The sequence below is a fragment of the Micrasema longulum genome, unplaced genomic scaffold (genome assembly GCF_059751315.1).
Source record: "Micrasema longulum isolate JH-2025_06_02 unplaced genomic scaffold, ASM5975131v1 h1tg001531l, whole genome shotgun sequence".
Classification (NCBI taxonomy): Eukaryota; Metazoa; Arthropoda; class Insecta; order Trichoptera; family Brachycentridae; genus Micrasema; species Micrasema longulum.
The window spans coordinates 499,034-513,756 of NW_028278714.1; the positions used below are offsets into that span (position 1 = coordinate 499,034).

The 14,723-nt window shown below is 35.7% G+C and overlaps 1 protein-coding gene across 1 annotated transcript; it reads left to right on the top strand.

Moving 5' to 3' along the window:
• Positions 1 to 1,103: 1,103 nt before the first annotated feature.
• LOC148275007 (uncharacterized) lies at positions 1,104 to 12,393 on the top strand. The gene is made up of 9 exons (XM_088236279.1): positions 1,104 to 1,191; positions 2,321 to 2,435; positions 4,354 to 4,481; positions 6,083 to 6,176; positions 7,282 to 7,498; positions 8,400 to 8,518; positions 8,617 to 8,719; positions 10,099 to 10,207; positions 12,101 to 12,393. The coding sequence occupies exons 1-9, from the start codon at positions 1,104 to 1,106 to the stop codon at positions 12,391 to 12,393; spliced, it is 1,266 nt and encodes a 421-aa protein (XP_088092405.1).
• The last annotated feature ends 2,330 nt before the right edge of the window (positions 12,394 to 14,723 follow it).

Below are 14,723 nucleotides of genomic sequence, written 5' to 3' on the forward strand. Positions count from 1 at the left end.
AGGAGAGGGGATTTTTTTTTTCAAACCTGGAAAAAAAGCCTTTATACAGGGTGTTCTTTAAACCCTGTCACATCCGAAACCACGATGATCAGTATGGGTAAGAAGACATATTAGCATATCTAAAAAAATATTTAGAATAAAGAAAATTTTTAAAAATGAAAAATTTAAAAAAACAAATGGTTGCTTACTTCTGCAGGGGAGAAGTGAGGTGGGTACGGCCGCGCAGTCGATGGTGTATCAGACTCTCCCCCTCCTCATTTCTCCCCTGCAGAAGTAAGCAAACATTTATTTTTTAAATATTTAATTTTTGTAAATTTTATTATTTCTAAAAATTTATTTTAATGTGCCGTTGACAGTTACTCTTTTTACTACGCATTTTCCACAACAATGTTTACACGACAACGCTCATTTTTCGGAACATAATTTCAAAATATCGTTCTATGAAACATCATCTCTAATTAATTATACCTCAGTGGTTCTATAGATTGAACGCGACAATTTATTTTGATATGTTCCAAGAGATCAATGCAACTATTTGAGAACCTCTGCCTTCGGAGAAAAAATTACTATTAAAGGCGTTTCAAACATCTCTCACATGATTCGCCATGAATCTCCCGATGGAAAGTGTCGCCACAGTAGTGAACGTAATTCTCGATACTTATTTCAGGAATTTTTTGTGTTCGGTCGTTGTAACAGATTCAAATCTTCCAATCCACGTTGATGTTCCCATAATCACCTACAAAATTGATGAAAATGCCCCCGATTTCACATTTTTAACCAATGTAATGGAATCTGGTTGTCACGGCTATGTTATCAAACTAACCAATCCGAAGTTATTCTTTGAAACATTTGAAAATAACACAGTTTTGATAAACCATAGATTCGGAAAGAAACGGTTTATAATTTTACCTAACTCGTTTGAAAATCCCTTTGATGAATTTGATATGAAATGGATCAAGCACATACCTGATATCATATTCTTAAAAGCAGTACGTTTTCCAGCTAAAAATATCATCAAACATAATGATTATTTTATTATTGATGATTGTAATTTTGGTGTTGAAGTTTACTCGCCAACGTTTGTTGGAAAATTTAGCTCAGATATGATTGTATATGATGTTTGGTACGCCAAAAATAACACATTTAAAAATAACGTTGATCTCTTTCCCGATAAGATGTTTAATTTGGAAGGTAGGAATTTTCAAATATCATATTTTGTTTAAATTTGTTGCAACAGAGAGGGAAAACATTTTTGTGTAGGGAATATGGAAGTCTAGGCATTTACAGGGCTTACGACCTCTCGTTGGCAGGTTTAAGTGACCACTTTACACACTATGTAACATTCACTATTCTGCCCATGTTTAAACATCCACATTTCCTCAACTCTTCCATCTGTTAACTTTTGTGAAGTAAAAGAGCTGAAACCTTTATCACGTGGGTGAGATTCATCCGGCTGAATCGACTCACCTACTAGGCAGCGCCTGAGAACAATTTTCCAATTTTTTTTCCTCTTCTTTTACCAGGTAGTTAATTCAACAATGTTTTGATTATGTCCAAATGCTTGCAGACTGGCCGGATTTTGTCTCAAGGAAGTTATTCATATTTAAATTTGTTGCAACAAAGTGGGAAAACATTTTTGGACATACTCAAAATATTGTTGAATCATATTTTGTTACCGTAATGTGTGTCCAGGGCCATCTACGATGATGAAGAATACAGTTCTGTGTGAAATAGAACCAGAACCCTGGACGAATGTTTTCGACTCGATGGCTGCTCTCAGGTAAAAATTCTCTCAAAATCGAGTACCTAGAGATAAGCCCATCTCTTTGTTTAGAGGTCAGCGCGCTTGCCTGCTAATCTCGAGATCCTGGACATAAAATTTTGATTTTGAGCGTTCTTTAAACTGCAGTATTTCATTGTTCCTAAACAGGCACTTGAAACATAGAACTGATCATCTTAACTTCATTAGCGGCCTCCGTGGTGTAGTGGTCAAGACGCTTGACTCATTTTACATTTTTTTTGCACCACAACAGGCCAGGAGGCCTAATTACAGTGGTGAATTACATCACAGAGCACCCAGGCTTGAGAAAAATCACATTTTAATTTTTGTGTTCTCACCGGGAATCGAACCCGGAACCTTCCGTGCGTGAGTCAAGCGTCTTGACCACTACACCACGGAGGCCGTAGTTCAGCTCAGTAGTTCAGGCGTATCAAAGAGTGAGTTGAGAATTTTCAATCGGACTAGAAGGTCGGATTTATTTCGACGCTATATGAGGACATATGCATAAGGGCGGGCAATTAAATTTACACTAATTTGCAGGGCGAACTCTCAGAGTGTCAACATTTTACTATAAGCCTTCCAGTATCTGGTGGGAAGATGAGAAAGGTTTGCATCTTGATGGTACAGAGACCAGAATAGCATTAGAATATTGCAGGTAGGTATTTTCTTTTTTTTTTATTGCTTTCAAAACATTGACTTTTTTATAACTTGTTTAATATAAAACAACTTCAAGTAAAAGCTTTGTTACTATATGCATGTGAACATTATTCTCTACCTTCCATTACAAATACAAGAGTTACTAGATACTCCACCCTGATGCTGCGAAAAAATAAATACAAACTTCGGTCAAAGAGGATTGGCCTACTATTCGGTTAAAGTGTGCAATCTACTCCCATTATCCATAAGTACAATTAGTAAGTTCTCACAGCATAAAATTGCTATTAAGAAATGGATAGTGGAGGGTGGTTTCACACGGATCGATGAGTGGATCAAGCCAATTAGGTAAAATAACTCCTTTCTCTTCCTTAATCTCTCCTCCTTTCCTTTTTCCTCTTTCCTCTTTTTTTCCCTTTTCCCATTAAGTAATAGTTTTGATTTAAGGTAATTTATAAACAAATACGTTTATTTCTATTTTTGAATAGTTTTAGCTTTTTAATTTTTTTTTTTCTATTAAATATGTTCTGTAACTTGAATTATAAAAATAAAACTTTTGTTTTATTGGTTGGTTGGAAGAAATTGCCATTTGGCAATAAGCCCGCCAATGTACAAATAACATTATGTACAAAAGTTAAATTTAAATATGTGTACTGTTTATGAAATTAGTTCTATTGGTCTTTATAAATTGGTTATGTTTTTTATGATTATTTTAGTTTATATTGTTTATTACGTTAGTGATAATTAGGTTATTTGGATTAATATTTTATTTTTTATTGTTATTATGTTAACTTTGTTAAATCGCTAATTTAAGGCATGTTTCATATTTTGTAAAATGTTTCCCTCGGCACGGGACACCCCCAGTGAGGGAATATTATTCTGTATAAAAATTAAAAGTATAAATAAATAAATAAATAAATAATTCATTTTCCATCATTTATGAAAATAAACTATCTAAATCTGAAAGGAAAAATGAATATAAATCCAACTACCAAAATATAAATAAACTGTTGTCACAAGGATCTATCCAGCTTCATGACACTTACATTGATGAAAACTGGAAATTGTTCAAAAACTACATTCACTTAGTCCTTGACGCCAACACTCTCATTTCAAGAAGAGGTAGTAGAAGCAATAAACTTTGGATAAGTGCCGATATTTTCAAATTGATACGCGACAAAAGAAAATTTTGTGATAAATATAAAAAAGCGGAACATATTACATTACAGATTGCCTATCTTACCGGCACACAAGTAATGTAACAACAGCACAAATAAGAGAGTCCCGAATATGTTTTGAAAAAAACCTATAACTATAAACCTTTCTACAGTTATATAAACAAACAATTATCCCCAAAAACAACCATACCGCCATATTTAAAAAACTCAGCTGGCACAACCATATCAAATCAGAAAGATAAGGACAGTGCTTTCTCTGTGGAATTTAATAAAATGTATCTCAAGGACCCGATGGACCACTTCCAGGGATAGATTCAATGGAATGGGTGCCAAACCCCATTTGCGATATATATTTTACCGACTAAAGATTGAATCTGTTTTACACAACACCCGCCACAGAACAGCGTCTCTGTCTTCATTGTTATGAGTTATATCGTCGTGGTCTCTTATACAGATGTGTCGCTGAATTAGCGGACATTAATTCTTCGCGTAGCGAGGATGAACATTTTTTGTATTAACATCCAGCATAGTTATATGAATTTTACTTTCCAAATCCGGTGTGAAAATGTCCATTTAAAGATTATAAAAAATACGAGTTAATCGTTTAAAAAAATAAGATAGATATATCAAGTCTTGTATCGTACTTCAACTAGTGTGACATCACAGCCACACAAGAGTTAATGAAATATCTGATTTGTAATTGACTAATATCGTTTCAATACTGCTTTGTTTTTTTAACAGGTGGGTGAACTGTTCAATAGAACTAGTACACTTCGAAGAAGATTTGGAATGGGGAGAATTGTTTGAGAATAAAACAGGAGTCGGCATGTTGGGAAACGCCTACCACGACCGGGCCGATGTGTCTTACGGTATTTATTTACTTTTATTATTCTCAATAATACCTTCATGTCATGCCTTTCTCTGTGTTCCTTATTGTCTGCATCCATCGATATTCGCATCAGCCGTTCTATTCAATCGTGGGAAATGATCTACTCGTACTGTGTACAGAGGATCACAAATAAACGAACAGTGGCTTATCCTAGTACACAGTAAATAAATATGTATTATATATATAATAAATATGTGGGTAGCATAAGAAATACTTCTAATAGCTTAGGATTAGATTTACTGTGTACTACGGTATTTGATCCACTGTGCTCTATGCGGCCATTTTGATTTTCTAGTCAAATAAACACAAATTACCATCAAACATGACAATTTTGCCCAGCCATGACGATTTTGCCCACTGCCGAAATCCTTAACAAAATCAAGTTTTAAAGTAAGAAAAGTTACTGGTATCATGAAAATTGCATTTGGTAAGTATATTTTGATAGTTCCATAAAATAAACCGTAGACTACAATAATAAAAATAAAGCAGAATCAGAATAAACAAAATAACTCTAGAAATATTACATTAACAAATAATAAAAAATAAAAAATCGTAAAAGTTGGACACAAAAAACAAAAGGAGCTCGATACCACCATTGAATAACTTAGTCTGCTTGATCGTTCCTGTAATGAATCGAACAGTCTCTCTTCGTGTATCATTACAGTTCAGGAGCTCAGCTAGGTTATTAGTCGCAGCAATCCGAGTGTTTACTTTGCATTCAAGCTCCCACCTCGGCCTATCAAACATCGGACAGTATATAAGAAGATGTTCCACAGTCTGCTCAGTGATGCCATCACATGGACAGCAACTATCGTCTCGCAGCCCGAAGCGATGCAGATATTCCCTCATGCATCCATGTCCCGAGAGAGCCTGAGTTAATTCATATGTTGGCATCTCAAGCTTCCAAAATGTTTTGGCTTCGTCTGCTTCTCAAAAGTTGCTTGATCCACTTATTGGCAGTTTTTTCTTTATAAATTTTCCTCCACTCGTTTAATTTATCTTTTGAAAAGGACCACCTTACATGGCTTATTGGGACTTCATCAAAGTTCGGCCTCACTTTTTTTACTGTAGCAGAGTAATGGCCTTTGTTGTATACAAGGAACACAAAGAGATAGACCAGCAAAAACTAAAACTTTGAAATGAGTGTTCAGTCTTCCAGGCAGAGCTGATTGGGATTGAAAGTGCAATATTATGGATACAAAGAAAAATAACTAGTCCCGCAATTATCACAATTCACAGCGATAGTGTGTCTGGACTGCTCGTGCTCAAATCTGTTTACTCCACGAATGCCATTATAAGCAACATTCAAAAACTTCACTATGCTCTCAGCACACGAGGCATATATGTTCGATTCTGCTGGGTTAGAGCTCATGTTGGAGAAATCAGATGAGCTAGCACTTTTACTGATTGGGAATATTTAGTACAAATAAAATATGTAATATGTAATTGGCTTAAGCGGTATTTATCAAAATAAATCAAATTTAATTTAGGACTCGTTGAAAATGCCCCCCAAAATCAAAATACTTGGGTAAATCATAAGAACCTAAGTGCACATAACATAACCTCACATTTTGTCAACAGGGTCTTCATGTATGTGGTTTCACGAATTCACCTTTCTGGACCTTTCGGCTCCGTACATAAGGACTGGTATCACCGTACTGGCACCCCGCCCTATGTAAGAAAATATCTTTCGAATTGAGTACACTTTTGAAAATCCATATTACAAACACAGGTCTTGGCAATTATTATTGAGGGCATTTAAGAAAATATGAATCACATTGAAAAAATATATAATTTTACAACAGAATCTGTTGCATATCTGTGATGTGTTTGGTAAAATTACAGATGTTTAAAAACTTTTATATATTATTTAACAATGGGGAAGTTTGTTTTTTTTATATTTGTTTATAAACTGTTAAATTAAGCAAAAAAAAATATTTAAACAAATTTATGTATCGTATCAGCGCTTTGATTTTTGTATTTTTGAAATTATGTACTTCGCGGGTGACATCTCAAGTTATCTTTCATTTCTTCTCGTTGAGTTCTGCAGATTGGTCTGTTGATTTACCGTAAACTGGAAATCTATCATAACTCTCTTGTCATTGATTGATTTGGAAGAACTAGTGATGTCACGCAAAGTAGTTAGTTTATACTTAAATGTTTTTTTATGATTTTTTTCATTCGTTTTCAAGGAACTTCGCTTTAAATTTTAATTTTTACCGCGCATTGTATTTTTTGCATCCAATTTTTTTTATTTCTAAATTTGTTGCAACAGAGAGGGAAAACATTTTTGAGAAGGGAAAATGGAAGTCTAGGCATTTAGAGGACTTGTGTAGTGTCATTGGCCACTTTACACACTGTGTAACATTCACCATTCTCCCCATGTTTAAACATTCACATTTCCTCAACTCTACCATCTGTTGACTTTTGTGAAGTAAAGGAGCTGAAATCTTTATCATGCGGGTGAAATTCTTCTCTCATTCAGCCTCGTGGCTTACAATTAAACATGCTTACCATCAGGTAAGCGTGTTACATAGTTGTTTTACCAACAAAAATGATGAAAAATGATTCTATGTATAGATAGTATATTTATAAATATGTCCTTAAAATACCCATTGGTCGTATATATAAAAATAAATAAATGTATTTTTCAGATTAATAAAAGATTTTCTCTTTCCATACTTGCCATTCAAGCTGGATGTTTGGGTGGCCTTTATTGTCTCGACTTTTCTATGTACTACAATGCTTTACCTGTACACAGTATTAAATATAAATAACAGCAATGCTTTGCGAACAAACGCTGCAAACATTGGTAACGCAGATGTTTTGATAACTGAAGATAAAAGAGAAGAGGACACAGCTGGTGAAAGAGAAACTGTTTACATAGTCAAAGGAAAGAAACGCTTCAAAAGCGACGATTCTAACGCAGCCGAAGAATCACATTTGAGCTATTTCGCCAACTCGTTACTAAGCGTCATGGATATCCTATTATTGCAGGTAGGTATGTAATAATTTTGGTCTGTAATTTTACTGTATCCGCCTCGTGGTATAGTGGTCTGCTCGTTTGCCTACAATACAAGAGGTCTCGGATTCGATTCCCGGCATGGTTGACACGAAATCGGGTTGACATGCGAATCGGTTTGTGGTCCCGTGGCTAGTGTTGCGCCCTCACAGATTAGAGATCCGAGGTTCGAACCCCACTCTATCCTTTACCTTTAAAACTTTTTGAAAAAAATACACTTTTGTGAGTTCCCAGACATTTTTCGATCAGATCGAAACAGTTTGCAGTAGTTCGTTGAAGATGTTAGGACTCGTCTTGCGTACTGCCAGGGTTTTTGGTAATGATTCATATCATTAATTGTAGTGCTTTCACACTTATAGATTACGCAGACAGGGTATAGTCTAAGCTTATAACTGAGTTACACAGTTTAAACCCGCGCTGTGCCAGTGGGTACCCTGCAAGACATCGGACCTTCCCGCTCACTGTCCATTCACTCATGTCCAAACCAATATATGAGTTATGGTTTGGACATGAGTGAATGGACGGTGATTTTTTAAAATCTTGAATTCATTCTCTGTGCATGTTGGTACCAGTATCATCATCCCCATCTAACCACATCTTGAACCTCCCAGACCTCTCGGATTGTGGTGATCCTTATACAATCACGCAAAGTCTTCCTGGCAATTGCACGTAGAGTGCTCATTTCTATTGTCCTTAGCATGCTACGGTCTTCGTAGTGTTCGACTTTGCTCCAATGCCATATGTGAAGATAGGTTTTATAAATGCGTATCTTGCTATTTGTTCTCAGACATCTTTAGAAGCCCACCACAACTGAAGCTTGAGCTTGAACTTGACTTTGCAAAACCAGTAATTTTCAGATTAGTTTTGTTTTTTCAGGGCGGTGGCTATGGAGGTGGTAACAAAGGACTATACTTGAGGACTGGCCTGCTTTTCTATGCTCTGTTTATCACCAATGCATACACTAGTGGTTTGACATCTACTATGACTCTACCCAGGTATGAACGATGCTTCATACTCTCTTAAACGTTCAAAGAAACCTAATACCGGCATCTCAGTGGACAAATGACCCAAGCTGTTACTGTTAATTTTATAGATACTCTGACCCAATAGACTCTGTGGAACATTTGGCAAAAAGAAGCATAAAGTGGGGAGCAACTCACGATGCTTGGATTTTCTCTATTCGAGGTGCTAAAGAAGTAAGCTGAGTGTATTTTTAATTCATACTACTGCATTTTTTCTTCTTTTCCACATCCGCCCATAAGTAAAGCATGTGGATATCATCAGAAGTCTCCAGGAGACCATATCGCCAGTCAGCACTCTCGCCTCCTCCCACGTCAATTCCGCGTCTCTTAGCTCCACCGAAAAATCGTCATTGATAACCTTCCAGGATGGCAAGAGCCCGCAGGTGTAAAGAAAAGGCAACTTGGGTTTAGGTTATCCTGAGGCTCGCGCAGCACATGTCCAAGCCAGGTTCACCGCCACATCCTCAAGACTGCTGCGTCCGTTCTTGGACTTTCCACCACTTTATGCTTAATATTCTCTTCAAGAACTTACTCTCAAAACTCAGAAGATTAATTAATTAGAATGGACGACGACCACGTCATAAAACGCCAAACTCTCTCTGTGCCACAAGGACTATGAAGACCAGGAAAGCCCAAAATGCAATGGATGGACTGCAACAGTGCGGATACGACAACATTGGAAGTTAGGAACTGGAGAGAAAGGGAAGCAGACCGGCAAGAGTGGAAGAGACTCCTGGGTACAGTCAAGGCCCATCCAGGGCTGTCGAGCTTATGAGACGATGATGATTATTTTGATGCCACTTTTATAAAAAGTATGTTATTATGTCACCGTGTGCCACCATTTCTGTGTAATTGTTTGGGAAAAATCTGGATTTTCCCGCTTAGGATTTTTATATTTGCCACGACTGCCCGACCATTCACATCGAGTCCTTTAGGACCCCGCATCCCCAGATCTATTTAGAATATGTCCAAAATATTATTTTACTTGAAATAAAATTTCATGAACTATAGTCCTTAAAATATAGCTTGATTAGAATGACAGCTGTGAAACTAATGTCATTAGTGATGGAAATTACTGATCACTGATCAAATCGATTTTATCAGTTTTTAAAAATAATTATTAAACATTAAGACGAAAAAAAAAAAAATAATAGATTTCAAATAAAAAGAAAGGACTTAAATTAAATAATATAGAGATTTTACACATTAAAAAAGCCTTAAAAAATTATATTCCCTTAATAAACAATCAAATAAGTTTTCAGTACAGCCCTCTTTTTTAAATAAAAATTAACCAATCGGGTAACCCCACCTCTACCCCCCCCTCCCTCTCAACTCCTTACCAATTCTTCAATATAAGATTGAATATTTTTTGATTAAGCTTAGTGCATGTTTAAACATGGTGGAATTCGCATCTCTATAAATCTTTTTTGGAAACACTATAAAAAATGTTTGTCTTAAAACTAGTTGTATCTAGTTAGCCAGACTATCCAGACAAATATATTACCACAAAAATGAAATAGGTTACTGTACCATTATCTTTATTATTATTTTAGAAAAACCTCGTTACTGTGCGAAATAATTTTGTCCACCTGCCGGCTGAAAAGTTGTTGCAAAAAATAAATGATGATAAATTTGCCTACGCTGTCGAGCGTCTTCAATTTGGTATGTAGTTTTTTCAAATTTACATTTAATCAAAACATTTACAAAAAATAACATTAGTAAATATGTAGGATTTGATGCTTTCGGATGAAGCACGGGAGCTCCTACCCAGCTGGAGGTTGACAGAAGAGAGCGATGTTGAGGGTTGAAGTGTATTTATTTCATGATGAATAAATAGAGCAACAGAAAAGGTTACATTAAAAAAAAATGTTGAATCACTGATCTGGACTACATGTTGTAACTTACTGACTGTGTAACTAAAGGTGTGACTACTTATTTATTGTCCAGTGTTCACTTTACTTCCTAGTGGGAACTTGATTTCGTGAACTACATCCTTGGCTGTCAGCGATTTTATCGACATGGCTGATATCTGAGGGGCCCATACTAATGAAGCGAATTCGAGTTGACTACGCACATAAGCATAGTAAAGAAGTTTGAGTATATCTGGTGATGAGAATAGCTTGGAGATTTGTAAGATAAACCCTAGAAATCTATGCGCCTTGTCCGCTATTGTATTTATGTGATCTCTAAATAAAAGCTTATCATCCATCAGTACACCCAAATCTGCTGGCGGTTGGGCACACCGATGTGAGTTGCAATATTTCAGGCGAATTATTTTAAGCGGACAAAGGCAACCTCTTCTGGCTCTTTCTAGAGCATATAGGACATGCTCAACGGATGCACTCCCGGTTCTAACGGGCTTGTTTCCTTTAGATCTGGAGGTTCAGCGACGATCTGCAAATTTCCACCTAAAAAGAAGGCGTTCCTCTGTTATTGGTGGCGTCCGTCTATTCCCAACTGAACGAATGTCTCAATCAAATATTTAAAAAATGACTTTAAATGCTCTTCTTAATGCTTGGCAATCGCGATGGGAATCTTCTTCTTCAGGGAGGGTTACCTTTCTTTTTTTTCCTTCAATCCGTCAGCGCTTAGAATCTTCTTGGGTTATCCCCGATCACCGGACTACGCAGTTTTTATCAGGTCATGGTAAATTTAATCAAAAATGATTTGTTTTTAATATTGTTGACTCCCCTTTGTGCTGCTGCGGATATCCTAACCAATCTTCTGAACACATTCTGTGGTCTTGTCTCTTTCCCCTTCTCTATGATTACCGAACGGAGCTTCTCGCTACTATCCGTGGCCCTGTTATAGGTCCTGTCGGATATACAGATCTGGTGGCTTCTAAAAAGAATTTCAAGACTTTTCAAAAGTTTTGTAATCATTTCGGCGAATTGATCATGTCCAATCAATTTAATCCCAGTCAGTGAAGAATCCACTTCCTTCTCTTCTCAATCCAATGAAGTACATATTATGTACGTCTGGATTATTTTCTTTCAGTACAAAGATGCTAAGGCTACCAGATTTCAGAGAGCTCCTTCGGGCAACTTTTCTCGTTTGACGACGAGCAAATTTTCCGTGTATGTGGGCACCGCCAAGGAGACTTATGTCCTCAGATGCGGTGTGCGGTATGTGGTGGGTAAGTACACCCAAATCTCTCGCTTTCATTGAACGATTGACAATTTTTCCAGATAGTTTGTAGTCAAATAGTATAATTTTTTTCTTTCTAGTAAATGACATGACAAGTCATTTATTAGAATTCAATAATAACTGATTGTCCTTGCAATAGCGACAGATTCTATCTAAGTCAGCTTGAAGAACTTATTATAATTATTGTTGCATGTCTGCTATTTATGTTCTATGTTTATATAAATACAGTGTTATTTATTGTATTACATTATATTTATCATGTTCTAGAACATAAAATAAAGATAATGTAAATGAATGCCTCGACACGGGTAATGCCCAGTGAGGTGTTAATATAAAAAAGAAAAATACATAATGTTTTATGTAAGATAAATAATATTAGAATTATACATTCATGTTATTTATGTTAAGGTCACTTTGCCACGGCGGATTATATAACGATGGAGGCGGTAAATCAGCGCAGGCTGATGGAGAAAGACATATACTGGGATTGGTACGTCGCCATGTTCCGGAAAAGTTCGCCCTTCAAACCCAACTACGATAAGCTCATCGGGAGGCTTCATCAAAGCGGGATCATGAAGGCGTGGGAAGCCCAGGTAATAAGTAGTTTCAACTATTTTTCTTTTTACTTGCAACAAAATAGATTTTTTGATGACTCGATAAAAAAATGTTTCCTTTTACTGAGGAAGTATACAGTTTCATAATAATATTTATTTCGCCGTACTCAATAATGCTAAAACAATTTGTTAAAATGGGATTGTGTAATTTTGACACCACTCTGATTTAAAAAATATTTTTGTATTCAATTGAATAAATTTGTAAATAATTGGTTACTAGGTCGAGAAAAATCGGAAAATTTACTCAAACATTCTTAAATAATAAATGGCATAACTTAATATTGTATAACTGTATAGTAAATTAACTAGTAATGTTATTGTTTATTTTGCATAAAAATGTCTGCCTTAAAACAGGTTGTACCTAGTTAGGCAGACTATAGTCCTTAAAATATATCTTGATTAAAATGACAGCTGCCAAACTAATGCCAATAGTGATGGAAATTACTGATCACTGATTATGTACAGATCAAATCGATTTTATCAGTTTTTTCATGCAAACATGAAACTCTGTTTCTGAAAATTGATATAAAAACGCAAAAACAAGCCTATTGTAGTGTGTTTAATACAATTATTCACTAATAAATAAGACATTTATACTTTTTTCGTGAATATTATCGAATGAATTATTTGATCAATTTACATTGATCAATTTGTCCCATCTCTAAAGTTTTCGCAAAATAATGTAACCTTTAAGGACGTCGTTAATAATTAGGTTCATTTTAGTTTTAAAGCTGATTTTATATATTTATATGTCAAGCATTGTGTTCAAAAAATAAATGAACATGCCAGATACAAATGATTTTTCGTGTGACAATATAAATCACTCCTTAGACGTCACTACAAAGTTATGTCGTCACTTTTGCTGATAACTGACATTCTAATCAAGCTACATTTTAAGGACTTTATACTTGATCTAGAGAAATCTATTACCCAAGTGTGTATGTAGTAGACAAAGTAATTGTTATGTTTGTTAATAAATCATGATTATTATTATTATAATTGTTTAAATTTTTACTTCTACTTAACAAATTAAAACTATCACACCCTTTCTGTAGGTAGAGAGGATAAGACTCACTCAGTCTTTGCATACAGAGCTTGCTTCCTTTACATTCATGCATCCATCTTTTCATGCACATACACCGATTATTCTGACCTTCGACATGTCCTTATTCTTAACACTTTGTATCCCGGAGCCGTGTAAACACTTGATTATATAACCACGCGTTGTGTCCCGGTCCTGTGGTTTACCAGCTGGCCAAAAAAGTGCATTTTATTGACATCTAGTGACTTTTATTTGCTACAAAGCATAAAAAAATGATAAAAATCCTGTATATGGCGAACATTGTAATACGCAATGTAGCTCTTCATGAAGGCCAATGTTGGCAAAACTATTATACAAAAATGACTTATCAAATTGTTTCAAATAAATATGAGAAGATTCCATTGATTTAACTCAGTGTTTTCATAATTATGACACTTTTAAGAAACCCTTCCAAAACATGAAATTTCTCAAAAATGGACCGAGCACAGGGTAAATTCTACGTGTATTCGGCCGGTGCTCAGTGTTTGTTGGATTTAGTCATGCCATGTCTTTTTTTGCACCTCAACAGGCCAGGAGGCCCAATCACAGTGGCAATTCACATCGCAGAACACCTGGCTTAAGAAAAATCACATTTAGATTTTGTTTTCTCACCGGGAATCGAACCCGGAACCTTCCGTGTGTGACTCAAGCGACTTGATCACTACGCCAAAGAGGCCGCTCTTCTTCGATTGTCCCTCTTTTCCGCAACCATCAACATTTGAATCGTAAATCTTTTTGGTCGTCCATTCGCTCTACGTGTCCAAGCTAACACAGAACTCCTTTCTTGATTTTGTGGACAATGCTTATCTCTGCCTTGCACCTTGATATTTGTTGACCTATTGTACATAGTTTTAATCCTAATAAACGTAATTCCAAGAAACACAAAATTTCTTGACCTGTTTCGGGATATCTACAATGATCTCACATTTAGTCATATTTTTATCCCTTTTAAAAACCATTGCATTCAATTTATCAACACTCATCTTTTTTAACATTAATATATCCTCTTACGTACACCGTAGACTTTTGTTACCAAGAATTGCAGGTCCTCTTTGTTGATGGCAAGAAGCATGGCATCATCAGCATCCAAAAGACTTTGTTTTAAATAAATATTTACTTGTAACAGAAGTGAGAGGTTGCATAAATCTCTACACTGTCAAATTTTGACCCGTTTCACTTCCCTACGATAGTCAGGTTTGTGGTCATATCTTTTGAGACCAAATACACATACGAGTCTAATGCATCTATTTTGAAGTCTATTTTGAATTCAAGGGAAATGGGTCTCCAGAGGAATCAAGTCTCTCTTCCTTTTGTCTTCATAAAATTGATTTGATGT